This window comes from Natrix helvetica, assembly GCF_964273705.1.
Source record: "Natrix helvetica genome assembly, chromosome: 1".
Classification (NCBI taxonomy): Eukaryota; Metazoa; Chordata; class Lepidosauria; order Squamata; family Natricidae; genus Natrix; species Natrix helvetica.
In genome coordinates, this window is record NC_138548.1 from 122,514,916 (window position 1) to 122,534,788 (window position 19,873).

At 41.3% G+C, this 19,873-nt stretch overlaps 1 protein-coding gene across 2 annotated transcripts; it reads left to right on the plus strand.

The window, feature by feature from the left end:
- Window positions 1-10,860, plus strand: TIMM10 (translocase of inner mitochondrial membrane 10). Of its 2 annotated transcripts, none has more exons than XM_081938466.1 (3): window positions 1-178; window positions 1,761-1,861; window positions 10,543-10,860. In XM_081938466.1, exons 2-3 carry the CDS (start codon window positions 1,791-1,793, stop codon window positions 10,742-10,744), a joined length of 273 nt encoding a protein of 90 aa, XP_081794592.1. In that variant the 5' UTR covers window positions 1-178; window positions 1,761-1,790; the 3' UTR covers window positions 10,745-10,860. The 2 variants fall into 2 exon arrangements, with proteins under 2 accessions (XP_081794592.1, XP_081794593.1); XM_081938467.1 differs by lacking the exon at window positions 1-178 and adding an exon at window positions 1,116-1,170.
- Window positions 10,861-19,873: the final 9,013 nt, after the last annotated feature.

Here is a 19,873-nt window from a genome sequence, read left to right on the forward strand (position 1 = left end):
CGTGATGTCAAGAGCCTTACAGTATTGGACTGAAGTAATTCGAGAACTTCTCCGGCTGCCTAGAGAAGGCAAGATTCCGTCCGGAAAGTTTCTATGGTATCCAAGAAGGGAATGAAACCAAAGGCACACTGGCGGAAGTGCTGCTTCCTCGTGCTTCCGGTTGGTACCTGGGCCGAAGGTGAGCTTGGATAGCGATGAAAGCGGGAAGGGTGTTGGAGGCGTTTATAGAAGTTTATTGGGGAGGCAGAAAAGGGATGGAGCGGGGTCTTTTTGGTGGAGGAGAGGCTGCAGGCACAGGAACTGAAAAAAAGGGGGGAAGATAGGAAACGCCCACTAGGTTTGCTCACTTTCATTAAGGAAGCTAGTAAAAAGAGGCGCCTCCCTTCACCATCGCCAGCAACAGCCGCCAAACGAGCTCACTCTGAGCGAAAAAGCTTTGAGACCGTCTTTCTACTTCAGGGCTTTTTTTTAAAAGGTTTTTTTAAGTGTTTAGAAGATTAAGAGAGAAAGCCCTTCTTTCTATCAAGTTTGTATAGCATCATGATTAAAATAAAGCAAAAAGGTAAAGGTTCCCCTCGCACAGGGTTGGGTTCCTGCCAGCTTTAACCTCTTCTACAGAAGAGGTTCCACAAATCTACAGTGCCGTTTAGAACTGGTTGCAGCTCCCCCCCTCCCCCGCCCGTCCGCACATCATCAAGAAGAGAAGTCCACAAGTCTTAAAGCTGTCAAGTTTGAGCACCCCTGGGGTTTTTTTCTAAAGGGTTAGGGGTGCAAGGGTCTTGTAACTTGACAACTTTAAGACTTGAGTGCTTCAAATGCCAGAGTTTCTGAGCCAACATTTTGGTTGCTAAGCAAGAGTGTTGTTAAGTGAGTTTCACCACATTTTACAAGTTGGCCATGCCCATCCAGTCACATGGCTGGCAAGCCACTTCCACCTGGTCACATGGCCAGCAAGCCACTCCCACAAAGCAGGCCACACCTTTAGAAGGGGTTCTAAAAAAATTTGAAACCCACCACTGCCCTCGCACGTATGTGCTAGTTGTTCCCGACTCTAGGGGGCAGTGCTCATCTCTGTTTCAGCCAGCGCTGTCCGAAGACGTCTCCGTGGCCATGTGGCCGGCATGACTAAACACTGAAGGCACATGGAACGCTGTTACCTTCCCACCAAAGGTGGGCCCTATTTTTCTACTTGTATTTTTTACGTGCTTTTGAACTGTTAGGTTGGCAGAAGCTGGGACAAGTAACGGGAGCTCACTCCGTTATGCAGCACTAGGGATTCGAACCGCCAAAATGCCGACCTTTCTGATCGACAAGGTCAGCATCTTAACCACTGAGCCACCGCATCCCTTAAAATAAAGCATACTATATGATACACATTTAAAGTATAAGATTACAATATGTACAAGTTAAATTTAATTCCTATCCAAGTAATTGCCATCTTTTTCTTCTCCCTTCCTCATTGAGGCTTTTTTAACACACACACACACACACACACACACACACACACCAATCTCTTTCTGCTTCAAGAATTGATATAGTGGCTTTTTTTCTTGCCATGACACTGATTGTTAAAGTGGGAAATAGAACTTGAAGTGATTGATTCACTCTCACATTTTATTAGCCAGATTACAAATAGAATTAGCTTATCAAAAGAGGTTTCTAAAATACTGAGCATGTACAATTTCATTTAGTTAATGAATGTGTGTGTACATATTTTTATGGTGATAGAATTACTAGCTTTTAATATTTGTGTTCTCCAGCTATAAAGAAGCCATTTACTTGAAGTTGTGATGGATCCTCTGCGGGCTCAGCAACTGGCAGCTGAGCTGGAAGTGGAGATGATGGCTGATATGTACAACAGGTATTAACATTTATAAGTTCAAGATTTTTTTAAAGCTATTTTAGTTTTTTAACCCCATGAAAAACCTAACAGAGCTATTATCTTTCATTCATTTTGGACTACACCATTGGAATATTGTCATCGGTATCTGCAGTTAGCCAAGTTGATGCCAAAATGGCAAAACTTATTTAGATCCTTATAAGGAAACTCCAATTGTCTTTGAACTTTGATCGTGGAAGATGTTTTCTGCTAGGCAGTCGTGGCCAGTGCATGAAATGCTGGAGCTCAGTGAGACCTCCATGCTTGTCACTCAGATGATTGGACAGGCTTAGGAGCTTATAGTTGTGGAGATGCTGGTGATATGACTGAGAAGGTGTGGGCTCCTCTACTTCTGTACCTCTGGTGGTAAGTCAAATGACAAAGCATAGCATAGTACCAGAGAATGAGGCTGTCAATTTATGAGAGAAGGAAAATACGAAAAGGAATTTTAAAAAAATCTTTTGATGTTTTATAGTCATTATTCTATCATTCAATTTTAGTTTTAATATTACTATGTTGTTTTATTTATCAGTTGTATTATACTGTACACTGCCCTGAGCCCCTCTTTAAGGGAGATGGAGCGGGGGTAGAAATATGAAATATAAATAGATAAACTGAAGCAGATGAAATACCTAAGAAGCCTGGTGAGATAACTGGATGGTTCTGGGAGACAAAGAAAGCAGAGGGGAAGTATATGTACAATAATATCACTAGTATGGGGCAAGAGCATGTATGGGCAATTTGCAGCTATGATGCATTGAATATGGCAATAGCAGGAAGACTTGCATGCTGGGAGGAAGAGAAATACTAGCATTACCCAGGGAAAAAAAAGGAAGGGTTAGAGAAACTGGCTGCTGTTATTTGTTTTAGTCTCGTCCTAGACCAGCGCACTTCAACCCAGGCAGTGAAGTCGACTTTTTTGCCAATGTCTCTCCCACCAAAAAACAAAACAAAACTGTTTAAGTGGGTTTTTAAAAAAATGTTTCATGTGTATTGTGGGCCCCTTGCAATGACTGCAGTTTTCCAGGAGTCTACGGCTCATTATTTGGAAACTATTGATTAGATATTTATGTTATAGTGCTATTCATGCTCAAATGGTTGTTAGAGGTAAAATTATAGAAAGAAAACTTAAAATTGAACCTGTAATTGGTGAAGATAGTTGAGTAATGAATGACTCAGTGTTAACTGGTTGTTGAATTTGGGATAAATAATATGGTATCAAAAGCACTTTTTTGTATTAATATAGCTGTGTATTTATTATCATTGTCCTTTCTTTAATATTAGTATATCAACTTTGTGAAGTCCATAAAGGGTTTAGGTGGGGATAATTATCATAATTAAATATGCCAAAATGGCACCTGCCTAAAAAGATGGTCTGGTATGTGGTTTTTCTGAGACAGATTAACAAATCACTTTAGTAATAAATAATACAGGCATATTTTCATTAAGTATTAAACAATGCTGTGCTTAGCAAAAATATGGATAAAAGAATCACAATGTATAAATGTTTGCTGGGGACAGTTTTGAGTCCCTAACCATTGCAATAAGTTTTATTATAAAAAGCAAAAAGAATAGGTACAACAGTCCTTTTTATAGTCATAGCCAACATGCAGAGATTGGGGGGAAACCTAGCTGCGCTGTAGTTTCATTTGCATCCATTGGGGATGCAAAACTGAACAAACTAATGGATATGCTAGTATAGGAGTGGTTTCATTTTATAGCTGGAGGCTAAAAAGGGAGAATTGACTATTGGTTAACTCCATCTCCTCTAAACTGGGTAAATTTACATACTTGATTATGCTGGATATACTGTTTTACTTGTTGTTTTTCCTGAAAAAAAGTTAGGCTGTTTTTAAAGCCACGTGTTCAAAGCAAAATTTTAACATATCACATTAAAATAAATTACACAAATGATGGGAAGTTTAGGGATATCAGCTTCAGATGAGAGATAAAGACCTGATGAATTTGAAATAGCGTGTTAAGATGGCATCATAAGTTTGATTCCTAGTGAATGAATGAGCAGTCTCGCCATCTCAACCTGTCTCTCAATAGAAATGTATAGCTTTTCCTTTTAAAAATAAATTTATTAAAAGTTTTTTTTAAAAAAGGTAAAAACTAATATAACAAGTAAGACAGAAAATGAAAACTCAAAAGAGAAAGCTAGAAAATCAAGAAAGGAAAAAGTTTTTTTAAAAAGAGAAAATAAAGAAAAAAAGATACAAGGAAGTGGCTTCCAAACTTCTTTATGCCAGTTATAAGTACAATTATTTATTTATTTATTTATTTATTTATTTATTAATCCAATTTATATGCCGCACCCTCTCCACCAAGGGACTCGGGGCGGCGTACAATTCATTACACAACAAATAAATAACAAATTATAAATGTCCTTTCTCTAAAGTTACAAAATGTCTGCCATCTTTCTATCATCTATCCTGTCTAATCATCAAAGCCATAAATCATAAGTTCATTTTTTAATGTTTTCTGCAATAAGTCCATAAGGGGTTTTTGATCAGCAATTAACATGGATAGTGGCTTTTCTCTAGTCAAGGAATTTGGCTATCTCAGCAAGTTCCATCTTCACCAACCATTCTTCCCTCGTAGATTTTGCTAAATGTTTTCCGCTTTGGGCATACATGTCCAAATGTGATTTCCATAAGACCAGCTTGGACTTCCTAGGGCTAGGCTACCAAAGCTCGAAAAATGGCATAGAGATGGATCCTGGGAAAGTCGAGCGATCCTAGAGTGGGAGCCTCCGGAAACAAGTAGACAACTAAAAGTTTCCTCAGTTTCACTAACTTGCATCATCAGTTCATCCCCAGGTTCACTCAAATAACTACCGATCACAAACTTGTTGAAAACAAAAGGGGAAGCTAAACCCAGGTCCAGCCAATGCCTAAATTGCTGACTGGAGTGCCAAGCCGTGTTTGAGAAGCTCAATAATAATAATAATAATAAAATTTTATTTGTTAGCCGCACCCTCTCCCGAAGGACTCGGGGCGGCGTACAATAAAAACATATAAAATACAAATATGGACAATACATACACAAAATAGACATATACGTGGAGGAGGTAGACAGATGGATGGAAACAATTAAAATCACAGTTTAAAATCCCCTAAATAAAATCACAAAATTAAAAAAACCCGTCAGGAGCGATATCATCGAACTATGGTTGAGCCAGGCCAGCTACTTGGAATAGGTGGGTCTTGAGCTTTACACGGAAGGCGCGGAGGTCAGAGGTAATCCTAATATCCGGTGGGAGGTCATTCCACAGGGCTGGGCCCGCCACAGAGAAGGCTCTGCTCCTAGGCGCCGCCCCCCGGCACTGTCTGGTGGACGGCACCTGGAGAAGTCCCTCTCTGTGTGAGCGAATTGGTCGCAGGGATGTATGGGGCAGAATACGATCCCGCAGGTATCTAGGTCCTGAGCCATAGAGCGCTTTAAAGATCGTTATCAAGACCTTGAAACGCAGCTCAAGCCTCTCTTTGCCACCGAACATGTCCTAAAACACTCTGACCAAGATGAGCCCTTTGTAATACAAGTGATGTGGGTGTGGGGGCAGTGCTGCTCCAGTAAAATGCAAAGGGAGAATTACAGCCATGTGCTTACACCTCCCGCAAGCTCTCTGAGACTGAGAGATGATGGGCTATCTGGGAGAAGGAAGCCTATGCAGTCCGTTGGGCCCTCCTTACTTTGAGGCAATTCCTGGAGGGCAGTAAAATCTCCTTCAAGATATGGGCAGACCACAAAAACCTAGAAGCATTGAAGGCTCCCTGTTGGGGAATCGAACCCAGGTCTCCCGTGTGACTGGTGGGGATACTTACCACTATATTAATGAGGAGTTAGCTGCTGCAGTTATCAGGTGCAACAACAAAGTTCTATGATTTTTTTCCCCAACTCTATCAATCCCACCTCTGGTCTCCAATTTATTCAAAAGTACTTTTACCCAAAAAAAAATCTTTCAAAATTAATTACATCCAATTTTTTTTAAAGAAAGTAAGGTTGTGCAAACTTTGTGTTCATATGGGCTGTGAGTTTACTTGAAATCCCAGCCACCTCATTCATGAGTCAACTGTAAAAACGTCGGTTCTTACAGTCTATTTTCAAGAAGCACCTACCTTAACAGCAGATGACAATCTCACAATCTCTCTTTATATTCCAGAAAGAGAACGCTGGCCGAAATTCAGTGAATGGTCACCAATCTACCAATTTTGGTTCAAGCAGTTAAAAGTGGGGGCAGGAATTTTGTACAGTACTTTCAATGTTGCAAGGTTGATGACATTTTCCCCATGTTAATCAGATAGGAAATAGAACTAGAGTGAATTATCAATCTTGCAAGTCTGAAATTACAAACTTTCCACTCTCACTTTTAATTGCTTGATATTTTGAGGCAGGTTCTTCCCAGTTTTCTTTTTCTGACTGTTAAGCCTCAGGGGGCTCCTGCCTCTCTTCTCTTTTTGTTTCCTAGGTAGCATCTTTTCTCCTCATTCCCTAAAGTCCTCCACCTGTTCCATTACAACTGCTTATCTCCAGTCACTGTCATTGATTAATAAATACAAAAATGCAAGACACCTGAGATTTCCTGTTTTGCTTGTTTTTGCATATTTTTTAATTTCCTGGTTTCCATTGACCTTTCATACGAATAGGCTTTTTGTATGCTGACACAGGCTTCTTATTTCCAGAGAAATGTACAAACATACGTGTATTTATATCTGCAAACTAAGCAAACATTCAGGAATTTGTGGAAACAAACATAAAACATGAAAAACAAACATGCAAATAAAAGGAACTAGAACTGGCACACACTGGCAGTAACAGTTATATGGTAAAGGGTAAGAAAGGATGTCTGGGAAGTCTAAATCTGATAAGATATGTTGGCTCCCCTCAATCTCATCCACCTTTTATCTTTTCCCCTATTTTATTGCACCCTAATACAGTGCCAAACATACTTATTATCCACTACTTGCATCATATCCCCAAAGTATATAAGTACCTGCTTATTCAATTTTTTAATTTTCATTTATAGCTAGTCCTTGACTTAAAACGGTTAATTTAGTGACCATTCAAAGTTACAGCGGCACTGAAAAAAAGCAATTTACAATCATTTTTCTCACCACCATTGCAATATCTCCGTGGTCACATGATCAAAATTGAGACGCTTGGCAACTGACTCATATTTATGCCGATTGCGTCCCAGGGTCATGTGATGACCCTTTGCGACAAGCAAAGTCAATGGGGAAGCCGGATTCACTTAACAACCATGTTACTAACTTAACAACTGCAGTGATTCGCTTAACAAATGTGGCAAGAAAGGTTGTAAAATGGGGCAAAACTCAATTAACAACTGTCTCACTGAGCAATAGAAATTTGGGGATCAATTGACGTCGTAAGCGGAGGACTACTCTATTAATTTTATATGGTTGCCTATCTGTGCATTGAGAGATGGCTCCCATCGCCCTTCCCCATAGCAGCTGAAGTAGATAAATATAAGGCGGACCAGAACTCTGAAATAAGAATTGTATAACTAACTGTAACTTTGGGACTGGAGACTATGGAAAGGTGGTAATTTGAAGAACTACATGAAATTATAAAAAATATGCATAAATCATTAAAATCAAGCCTAAATAGAATTCTGAATTCAGAGAATCAGGTATTTAAGGAAGAAGGGAAGGAAGTGGGGGGGGGGGACAATGAAGAAGTAGGAACTGTGGGAAATTAAAAGCAGACAAAAAACTCCATAGGGCTTGGCAGTGGTATAGGGAAAATTGTAAAGGGGGGATCTGTCCCAACAAAAGGGAATAAAAAGCAGACAAAAGATGTTTTGGAGGTTGACAGTGGCATAAGGAAAATTGAAATAGGAGGTTACGCCCCAACAAAGAGAAATATAAAAGATCTTTTTGACGGAGGCTTGGGGAGAATTGAACAGGGTGGACATGTCAAAACAAAGAAAAGGGAGAAGGCAGGAATAGAGAAGTGGGACAAAATACTTACTAGGAAAAAAATCAAACAACTAGAAATTGTTATATGGGAAAATATAAAGCTAAGATAAGGGGTTTATTCCAAAATATGACAATAAAATGGAGTTGCTAACTGACTGAATATGATAATGAAAATATAACTAGTACATTGTATTATTTGAATACAGGTCATCCTTGACTTAACAACCGTTCATTTAGTGATCATTCAAAGTTAAAATAGCTCTGAAAAAAAGACTTATGATCGTTTTTCACACTTAAGACCATTGTAGCATCCACGGGGCCATATGATCAAAATTCAAGCACTTGGCAACTGGCGTGTATTTATGATACAGCAAGATACATCAAGGCCACAGTTTTAATTCTAACTCTTAATTGTTTCAGTTCTGCTTTTTATGTGACATATTTGCTGAACAAGATAAATGGATATGAAGACAAGATGCTTCCTTGTCTCATTTTCTCCTATTTTAAACTTTCTTATGATAGCTTCTCATTCATTGTAAAGATTACTCCATTGACTCAAGTATTCTGATTCATTAATTTGGATCATTAATATTCATTAATATAAATTATTAATATATTCCTTGTTCTGACATCTTCTTCTTGTAATTCTCATGCTGTCTCCATTATTTTTCTTATGCTCGCTACCTGATATTGGGTCTCTGCTGAGTTTGTAGGCATGTGCAAAATACTTCATTTGCAATTTTTTCATTCTTAAAACTTCACAGTATTCCCTGTCTTGAGCATAAAATGGATCCCTTCAAGCATTTTGGAAAATATTTCCAATCCAAAACAGTAGTTTTGCTTTAGAAGCAGGACATTTCATGAAATGTCATGCTTGAAATACTTAACAAATGAAAAGTTTTGCACATCTCTCTTTTTTTAAAAAAAACCAACCTTTTTTTATTTGGCTTCTTTTCCTACATACAGGTTACCTTCAACTTGCCACCATTCATTTAGTGACTGAAGTTACAACAGCATCGAAAATGGACTTGTAGCTGTTTTTCACACTTACGACTGTTGAGGCATCCCTGTATTCATGTAATGAAAATTCAGTCGCTTGGCAACTGGCATGTATTTATGACAGTTGCATTGTCCCAGGGTCATGTGAGCCCCTTTTGTGACCTTCTGACAAGGATAGTCAATGGGGAAGCCAGATTCACTTAGCAAGTAACTTATTAACTCAACATCTGCAGTGATTCACTTAACAGTTGTGGCAAGAAAGGTTGTAAAATGGGGCAAAACTCACTTAACAACTGTCTTGCTTAGCAATGGAAATTTGGGGGCTTGATTGATCAAGGATTACCTATATGGCTGCTTTTTGTAAGAAGTTAAGTAAATATTTATTAGCTTGTGGGATTTCAGTATTTTTTGTGTATATGTCCCAGGTTTTTAGCCCCATATAGGTAGATACACTTCGTTTTCAACTGTCTAAGCTTCATGTAGAGATATTAGCATTAGCTACCTCTTTTCCTGCAGCTTTAAAGGATTCAGTGGGCATTTCATCTGCATTTGATGTATTCCCATTTGAAGCTATTCTATCGGGTCACGTTTTTGTCGAGCTGGTTCCTAAATATATTCTCTCTCCCTTCAAATGTCTTTGTCAATTTACAATCTCTTTTGTAAACGATCCAAGTGTAGTCTTTTCATCTTCCTTGAATCTCATTTTCCCATTCAGATATTTTCTATATTTGTGTGGAATATTTTACCATAGCTGAAAAATTTCCCTTGATTTCTGATTTTTTTTACTACTACTTTTCTTTTTCTTGATACTTGCCCCTATTTATTCACAACCTTAACTTTTTGTGCCTTTTTTGATATTGAATGTCTGTGTCCAGTCTTCATACATCCTTATTTCCTTTCTTTGATCTTTCCTCAGCTTGTTTTGAAAGACACTTGAATCTTTTCCTTGGTAAATTTAGGGTGGTTTTGGTTGAGTTGCTTATTTGTTTTTGCTTTGGTTTCCAGAGGATCTCTTCTTACCTTACCTTGTCAGGTTTAGTTTTGCATAATTTAAGTATACTAATTTATACCTTGTGTTTCAACTATATAGCCCCTTAGGTCACATTTTACTGATATACCTTTTTTCTATAATTTTCTAAGTTTAATCCATTTGAATAGCAGTAATTTGTGGTTTTACAACCTGTAACAGGGATTGTGTTACTGACTGGATAGTGATTTTTCATCAGAATGGTAGCTAAAAGAAGACGGCACTGATGGCAGAGAAGCATTTGAAGAATTAATAGAATAATAGAATTAATAGAATAAGAAACTTACTGTAATTCAGCTACTGAGGCAAAATATGGATTTCTGAATGAAGTGCTGCTATTCATTCCATCATGGTGTCATTTAGATTAGAATATTAAGTTGTGATTAAACTAAGTCACTCAGGGTGCTTTATACACAATATACAAAATTCAGTATTGAATTGATAGCTTCTGTCCAAAAGTGTAGACTAGACTATTGGTAGATCAAAAATGACCCGTTCTTTAATTTTGATGCTAAAGAAACCAAAGCTGCATCAGAGACTGTTAAACTCTTGCAGGAAACATTATGTTTTAGATACCATTAGAGCTGTGGGCATGATGGTCTTCAGATGTTTTATGTTGCCAGAATGAAAATCAGATGTAGAACCCTGAAGAATGACCCCTTTTCTCAAGTTATTTTCTTCTTGCACAATCGCAGAATGACCAACGCCTGCCATCGTAAATGCGTTCCTCCACACTACAAAGAAGCTGAACTGTCAAAAGGGGAATCCGTGTGCCTGGATCGCTGTGTCTCCAAGTATTTGGACATTCATGAGCGGATGGGCAAGAAGCTGACAGAACTCTCAATGCAGGATGAAGAACTGATGAAACGGATGCAGCAAGGGACTGGACCTGCCTAAGCTCTTGCTTCCAATTCTCCCAGCCTATCTCTACACCTTGTGTCTGGACTGGTGTTAATTCGCGCTGTTGCCAATAAAACATCCTTGCTGTATTTCCTCTGCCAGCTGCTACTGGGGCTGAAGCTTTGCCTTCCATTTTTAGGCCTGATAAATGATTATGCCTTGTGAAGGCAAACAGGCTCGTCTCTGGAACCCTTTATTTAGCTTATTCTTTCTTTGTTGAACATTGGAAGCTGAATCTTTGGGTTTGCTTAGTGGGCTATTTTAACACTTACTATCCAGCTCCACAGAATTTTCTGGCTTGTTTCCATTCCCTTGGTACACTAACAGAAAAAAAAAGAAGCCGTTTACTGTCATTTAGTTAAAACACCCTTCTTTATTAAGTTATGTTCAGTTTTTAAATTCAAGACTAGGCAGGGTACTTGAGTAGCACCTGCTTTTACTTCCTTAGAGCAGTTGCTATGTCTTTTCCTGGGATCTGTTTACAGTACTCTACACCAAACAGACTTCTAGACATGCTGTGTGCATCTCCCCAGGTGTCCCCCTTTTGCTTTTGACGTCAAAAGAACTGCAGGCTTTTCTGTTTAGAAAAGTTTTTCCCTGCCTAGGCAACTCTGAGAGGAGTGAAATTCAACTCCCAGAATCCCCCAGCCATTATGATCATTGCTGGAATTCTGGAAGTTGAAGTCCAACCTTCAAGAAAATCCCGGTTTAGAAACATAACAGCAGAGGGGTTTTAGGGCATTTCTAATACTTTTACTCCTCCTGCAGCACACAGAACCATTTAACTCACTTCCCTGGGGAATGGGAGCGGTGCATCACATGACACAACTATCTCTGAGCTAATCTAAGTAGTCAGCCAAGCTAAATGGGAGGGAAACAATCCAATTTACCAGCCAATGGGGAGAGGTAGAATCTTCCCTTTCTCCAAATTTCAAATATGAGATGCTTCAAAAGCAGATTGTTCCACAAAGGAAAAGGAAGAAGAGCAGTGAACATGCTGGCCTCTATCATAATGCCTGATAACGTAATTGTTAATGTTTAAATAATTGATGTGAGCTGAGTGTTTCCTGTCTTTGGGCTCATTGATAAAACTGGCTGCAGTTGCAATAGATAATCGGAAGGGGGCACTAGAGCCTGCAACTTTGAAGGCCCCAGGATTGCTTGGTTGGTTTACAGATTTCAGGAACTAGGAGCCCCCATATGTGGGACTCTTAATGGACACCAGGCAGAGACCGAGTAGTGTATCTTGGAGAATTGCAGACTATTTGATAAGTGACTTCTGATTCAACCACTTCTTCAAAGAAAGATTACTGAAACTATTAGCTTCTTGGCTAAAATATAGCTGCTGTTCTTGTTTGATTACTGATTACTGATTAGCCATTTTTTTTTTGTTATATCCTGGTAGCTTTTTATTGGAGGGTACAAATCCTTTCTCTGTAATTTGAAGCAGAGATCCCATTTCTCTTCACGTGCTCTTAATTTTGCTGGAAATAAGGTGCAGCACGTAGTTGCTTTCCAAATAGCTTTTTGCCTCAAATGCACTCGGTAATTCAATCTCTGTTGAAGGATGCCTCTGTGTTTCTGCCTTGTTCTGGGTGCTGCAGTCTCTAGTGTGACATTTGTGGACATATAGGTGCTTTCAGAAGACTGCCGTGGGGATCACTATGCAATCTCTCTCTCTCCCCCCCCATTCTGCCATAGATGGATATTTTTAAAAATGGTCTCCCAGAACAGCAATTATTCTTTGCCTGCTTGGTGCGCCTTTCTGGATCCTTAACGCACACACCCACTTTCATTTGAATTTCACAGCATATTTGTGGGTTGTGGAGGCTAAATTATGCCTGTTGTGGCTTGTAGGAGAAAAATGTGAAAGGGGGGGGGGGAACAGATGGAGGCCATGGGAGGAAGGTGAAAAAGCGTGGGTTGGTCCAGGATGGTGCGTGCATTGGAGGGAGGGAGGGAGAAATAGAAATAAAACCATGAATAAAAAAAAATATCAATGCAATTAAATAGAAAATTCAGTGAAAGAGGTCTGGGTGAAGGAGACCACGGAGAAACAGAAGGAGGAAAAAAGATGGCAGTAAAGTGGAGGTTTACATCTCTGCACATGCACACACACAAGTGTGAAACAAAACTTCGCGACTGGTACTTTTTAAGGAGTGAGTTGAGCTGGTTAGCATTGACTCGGGAGTAAGAGAAATGAGTTGGCTGGCGAAGGCAGAAGGACCATTTGCCTCCCCCCCCCCCCTTTACGAAAGTGAGGTCCTATGGAAGCAGAAAGCCTCAGTTTCAGTATTCGCTACCCATCTATTTGGCACTTAATTCCACTGGCAAATTATTGCTATTTGTCCTTCAGCCCCACTGTTGCCGTTCTGTGTCAGCACTCACAGCTTTTTAAAGAAAACTGAGTATAGACTTCTGAGCCCAAAACCCTTAGATATCCAGCTAAGCGCACTGCTACAGCTTACGGCCAGCAGGGGTCAGTGGTCAACAAAGACTTTTGAGCACTACTTTTAGCAAACAAACAAACAAATTTTAAGGTATGGCTAATTTTTTAATGAGTATGGTTCATAATTGGGCCCTTTAGATTTCTTTTAGACTCGCTCTACCTTTTCTAATTAAATAGCGGTACTTAGCCAGAGGGTGATTTATTCAATTAGAGCTGCTTAAAGCAATTAGAAGTTATTTAAAACCACCTGCTGGAAGTTATTTGGCAATCCTTACTTGTGGTTTTATTTCTACCCGGGGCAGGATGCTATGCTGTAGTTGCTTTCATGGATCCCTGTATGCACCCTGCGGGCGCTGGGGAGAGCAACCAGAGTTTAAGACACAGCGGCCGCAGCAAAATTGCAAGACATTCACAGGATTCCATGATTGGGCAAAAGTGGGAGGAGGAAAGAGAAATGGAACCAATACATGTTTCAAATAAGACGTGGAATTTGATTCATAATAGTTCACTTCTATTCTTCAATGTCATTTCTCTTGAGAGGAAGGTACTACAGGTAGACCTTGAATTACAATCATTTGTTTGGTGACTGTTTGAATCTTGGAGAATTGAAGTGTTTGAAGTTAACAACGGCACCCAAAAAAAGTGATTTATGACCTTTTTCCCCCTATTTATGACTTGCAACATCCCTGTGGCCATGTGATCAAAATTCAGATGCTTGGCACCTGGCATGTGTTTATGACGGTTGCAGTGTCCCAGAGTCATGGGGTCACCTTTTGGGACCTTCTGACAATCGAAGTCAATAGGGAAGCCAGATTCACTTAACAATCATGTTACTAATGTAATGACAGCAGTGATTGACTTAACAACTATGGCAAGGTCATAAACATGGGGCAAAATTAACTTGTCTTGCTAAGCAACTTAAAATTTGACTCAATTGCATTCATAGGTTGAGGACTACCTGTACTCCAATTGTTAGGAGTCAAAAATAGACTTTCATTCAGATGTTTGCCAATAGACCCACAACTGTTCTATATATCTATGAATCGTCCATAAATAGATTTTATAAGTTCTGTACAAATTAAAAATACAATAAAAATACATATTCAATTTTCTGCCCAGATCATGCCAGTCCTGGTTTCATGTTGGCCCTGTATAAACTCATCCTATGCTGTAAGGTAAAGGTAAAAGTTCCCCTCACACATATGTACTAGTCGTTCCCAACTCTAGGGGGGCGTGCTCATCTCTGTTTCAAAGCCGAAGAGCCAGCGCTGTCCGAAGACGTCTCCGTGGTCATTTGGCCGGCATGAATAAACGCTGAAGGCACATGGAACGCTGTTGCCTTCCTACCAAAGGTGGTCCCTATTTTTCTACTTGCATTTTTACATGCTTTCGAACTGCTAGGTTGGCAGAATGGGACAAGTAACAGGAGCTCAACTCTGTTACGCGGCACTAGGGATTCAAACCGCCAAACTGCTGATCTTTCTGATCGATAAGCTCAGCGTTTTAGCCACTGAGCCACCGCATCCCTGTGCTGTAGAACAAACTAAGTTCTCATCTGCATCTCTGAAGTGCTTACAACCATTTGAATTAGCAGAAGACTCTGGCATGAAATTTGCCATCCTCATTGCCAATCCCTATCTTGCTCTCTACTGTCTCTCTTTTCAAGGCCCAGCAGTCATCTGACTTCCTTCCAAACTAATGGGTAACAAAAGCAAAATACCCTATATCTCATAGTTGTCACTGAACATGGTTAGCTTAAGGGGAAATTAGTAGTATGGCTCAGGAAAGCTTAAGATCATCATCTTGTGGGCTGGGGAACCAGATGAAGGTGACATCAAGAGGACACAGCAGAAAAATGACGATGCCAGGGCATGTGTGTGCTATTGTTAGATACAAGCGGGGAAAGGTCCTTTCCTGCAGTAGGGGCAAGATGTCTTTCAGATTATAGATATTCCTTTGGGGGAATATGCGCAAGAATCTAATGTGTTTCTTCAACAGACTGGGGTGTCAGGTGAATTTTTCTTTCTAGTCTCTCACATATGTAATTGCTTTGCATTTAGGTTTTGCCTCCTATTTGATGGCTTCCTTATTTACACCCCCCACCCCCACCTTTGCAGGTCTTTTCCTCATGGTGGCCTAAGAGTATAAACCTCACACATTCAGAGGGAGAGGGTGGCTCAGTCTGTCCCCTTCTGTTGCTTCCAAAATTTTAATCTGCACTACTGTTGATCCCCAAATCTTGTCAGCCTTAGCTTTATGCTTGCCATTGTCATGTTAGCAGTAAAAACCTGCATCTCCCTTATCAGGGGCTCTAATAGAAACTAATTTCCTCTGCCACAGCTTCTAAATGGAAGGCAAGTCCATGTTTCTTCTGCAAAGGGTAAAGCTGGACTTATGGCTCAAGTTCTATATGCAATGTTTACAGATCAATTAAGCTTAGAGCCATATATCTCAGGCTTTGTCACCTTTTGTGGCATTGACATTCTGTGTTGTCCAGTGGTTTGTTCCTACCGGCGTTACTACCGGTTCGGTGAGTGTGCAATTGAACGAAAAATACTGAGAAAAAAAAGGAAAACAGCTGAGGGGCAGCAATTCAAGCTGTCGCCCTGGATCAGCTGGGCTTCAGAAGCTGAAATAAAGTATAAGCCAGTGGCGGGTGAGCGGCCCCCTTTCAAGGGAGCAGAGAACCGGTTTGCTCTCTGTCTGAAGGCAGCATTATCGGTTCGGGAGAATCGGTCTGAATCGGTAGAAACCGACCACTGGGGTCCACCCATTGACCTTAACCATCAAAATGCTTGTTCTATATTCAAGTGCATGCAGTTCCTGCTTCATATTCCTTCACTCATTAACCACTTGTAAGTCTCCAACCCTGTCTTTTAAATAAACAGCTGAGATGCTGCCCCTATTCAATTCAGTGAGAGAGAGGATTATTTCATAATTACTTACGCTCAGCAGTCAGATCTTCCTTATTTAGCACAGTATTTTCTTCTGTGGATTGAAGGCACTTTTCATGTTGCTCGTCTAGGAATTTCAAGAACAAGAATAGGTGGATAGAATTTCAGGCAGGATCATCTCAGTGGTGGGTTGCAGGCGGTACACCCCGGTACGGGTGTATCTGAGCCTGCCCGGAGCACCAGGTACCGTTCCGGTACGGTGCTCTGGAGGGCCCACCCGCCCGCTCTCGCTCCTTACCTGTCCTTTAAGCCTTTGGCGCTTCTGTGCACAAGCAGGGCGCGTACGGCACATGCGCGATGCTCCACACAGGAGCTGGAGCATCAAGGAGGCTTGCGGAGGTGTCACAGGCAGGTACAACACATGCGTGCACTGCACGCATCCATGTGGGTGACGCTCGGCCCGTTCCCACCATACTGGTTGGAACGGGATCCGGAACCCACTACTGGATCTATACCTGGTACACTGAAATTATCTGCAATGAGTTATATTTTTGCATTGTGCGAAAGACTATGGATATGTTGCTTCTGACACAATCTCACATACATTGTCATGAATAAAAAGAAATGTAAATGAGAGGCAGCTGCCTGTATGGTGGATAGGTGCCAGGTTAAAAAAATGTTTTCAAGGGGTAGTAACCTAGCTATGGTAAACTAGGGATATTGGAAGGATTGTTCCCCCCAATCAAATTAACTGTGCATCATCGTATGCTATTCATAAATCTCAAAGCAACATTGATAAGGGGATGGGGCTAACTCAGGATTTCTCAAATTGTGAGGTATGTGAGTTAGGCCTGCCTTGGGGAGGTACAGATAGAGGCCAGAGGAGGTGTGAATATTTTTTTTAAAATGTCTATTGAAAATAGTTTAACTATTGTTTTTATTATTCATTTGTATTCATTTGTATTCATTTGGTTTTTGGATTTTCAGAGATGTGTGTGCATTAAGATTACACTGAAGGGAGGTTATGATGGCAAAACGGTAGGAATCCTTGATCGAACAGTTAAACAAAACAATCAAATTACACAAAAACAACATTAAAACATCAATGTCACTGTTAAAACTGCAGGACTGGATTGACAACTTAAAATGACACTCTGTGAAAGGAGAGATGAGAAAATATTTATTAGATTTATATTTTGCCTTTCATTCAAGAGGTTCGGGACAGTAGACAATGTGCTAGCTTCTAGTTTTCTCAAACCTATGAAGGTAGGATGGGTTGAGAGAGAGAATGCCTTATCCAAAATTATTCCCATTGGTTTAATGTCAATTTTCATCTGATCAGTGGTCAGGGGAGGGGGGTTCCTCCCTGTTCGGACCAATTCAGGTGAGTAGGTAGTGGAAAGTGAGCGTGGGTTGCCAAACCGGTAGTGATGACTGGCCGGCCATGCCCTCAAACTGGCCCGCTCGGACACTCACCCTCCCTTGCCTTCGCCATGTGAATCCACAGAACTGCTGCCTCCTACCTACACACAAGTAAGCATTCAGCCTAGCCTCCCCTCCCCACCAGCCAGCGTCTCCTGAAGCCACCACCATTGCAGCCCGGCAAGCTTTGCATGCTGGAGAGGGCGACAGCTGAAGAAGAGGGTGGCAGCAGGAGAGGGCAGTGGCGGCAGCAGGAGAGGGCAGCGGGCTCAGCTGCAGCCCAGATGAGCCAAGGAACTGCAGGGAGCCTCCCACATGTTGCACCCCCCTCCCAGCTGCTGCAGCATGGGCCCCACCTGGCAGGGAAAGTGGCAAGTGAGTGGGCGGCTGGCCAGGACAGGACTGGCCTTGAACACTCCATCTGGCATGGGCAGTGGTGGCGAGCAGTAAGGGAAGTGAGCTCCGGGCCGGCATCCCTGCCTCCTTCCTCCGAGAGCTGGCTTGGGGGATGGCCAGCCTCCCCTGCCACTGCATCTTTCCCTTGCCATCCATGCCCAGCCTCTGCTGGTGGGGCACCTCCCATCTCGGCCCACTTGCTCCCCCTCTCCTCCAGCTGCAGCCTGGGCTTCTCCTAGTCAGCGGGCGGGCAGGAAAGCGACAGATGAGTGGGTGGGCAGCTAGGCCTGGCCTGGCCTCCAACACTCCGTCCAGCAGGGGTGGCAGTGGCGAGCAGTAAGGGAAGCAAGCCCTGGGCCGGCATCCCTGCCTCCTTCCTCTGAGAGCCACGGCGGCGTGGAAAGCAAGGCTTCTTGGCCAGCCTCCCAGCTGGCAAAACAGAAATTTTCGCTGGTTCTGTGGGTGTGGCTAGGTGGGGGGGGCATGTGACTGAGTGGGCATAAGCGATGTCACATTGGCCATGCCCACTCAGTCACATGCCCCCCCCCGCAGCCACATCCACAGAACCAGTAGTAAAAAAAATTGAAACCCACCCCTGGGTCAGAGATGAGGGTTATTGTAGTTCAGCAGCCACAAGTTCCCAAGTTATAAGCTTAAGTGATAGGAAAAGCAAATAAATGCCTAGATAAGCCATTTGTTAACTCTAACCAAAGCACAAACTAGCTAAACGCATTTCAACTTGACAAGTTGCCTGAACCCAGCCTATGATGTTGTCCATAAGCTCAGTGTGTTCATAATTGCAGAAATGATTGTAGATGGACAAAATTATAGTTAAGCTAATGATAATTAAATTTGTGGTACAAACCCAGCTGTTCAGAAACACTTGAGTAGCACATACACTAAGTTTGCTAGCTATATCCTACACCGTGAAGCTTTCTAAATGTACCAGCATTATCTCTAATCAAAAATGTTTTTATAATGTGTTTGAATACTAATGGCGTATATCCTTATCATCTCCTTATCTGAGTAATCATAAGGCAATAAAAGCAGCCATTAAAACAATCAACCAATAAAACAAATAGCCATCTATTTAAAAAAAACAGAGCACAAATAAAAACCTCGAACTTGCGTGAAAAATGTAAGCAATCCGGCTTCTGGACTGTTCGCTTTTCGGGTGGCCATATTCTCACTTCTGGGAGCTGCCCAGAGTTTGGTATAAGATGGGTGTCTATTATAAATGTTTTAAACAAATAAATGCATCCCCGCATTATAGACTACTTTTACCCTTAACAGAGGAAGCAGCTCCTTAGCAAACATGAATACTCAGGCAAGGGAAGACATAGGGAAAGACATTCCCTCAAACATAACAGCCCCATAACATTAACATTAACTCTGACTGGAAGCATAATGGAAATCAAGCAATTCTTTTAAAACCAGGGATGATTTTGGTACCAAGCCACCACTATACTTAGAATCAGCTTCAATCTGAATGTTTTCAAAAGTAAACCCAGGTGAAGTACATGAGAATACTCTAAAATATATAAATCCCTTTACTATGATTAGGTCACAGCTCTACCACCAATGTGTGGATTCCTCATCAAATTTTAATAGCCTTCAACAGTGATCCAACAAGTACATTTTTCTATACTGTACTATTCTGGTCAGGGGTTGGTTGCTGTCAGCATCGCTGCCGGTTCGGTGCCTCAAAAATGTTGCACGCGGTTGCTTGCTTTGCTCACGCACACACTAGATGCGTGCCACGCCTGCGTGTGCATTTGCAAATAAAAAGGTCTGCGCATGCGCAAAACCTTAAAAAATGAAAACAAAAATTTTTCCACTGAAAATTGTTCTGCACATGCACAGAACCGAAAAGCAAGATGGCGGCCCCTAGGAGACCCAGTTTGGAGCTGTGGCAGTGACCCAGGCCACCACGTTACTACCGGTTTGGTTGAACTGGTCCGAACT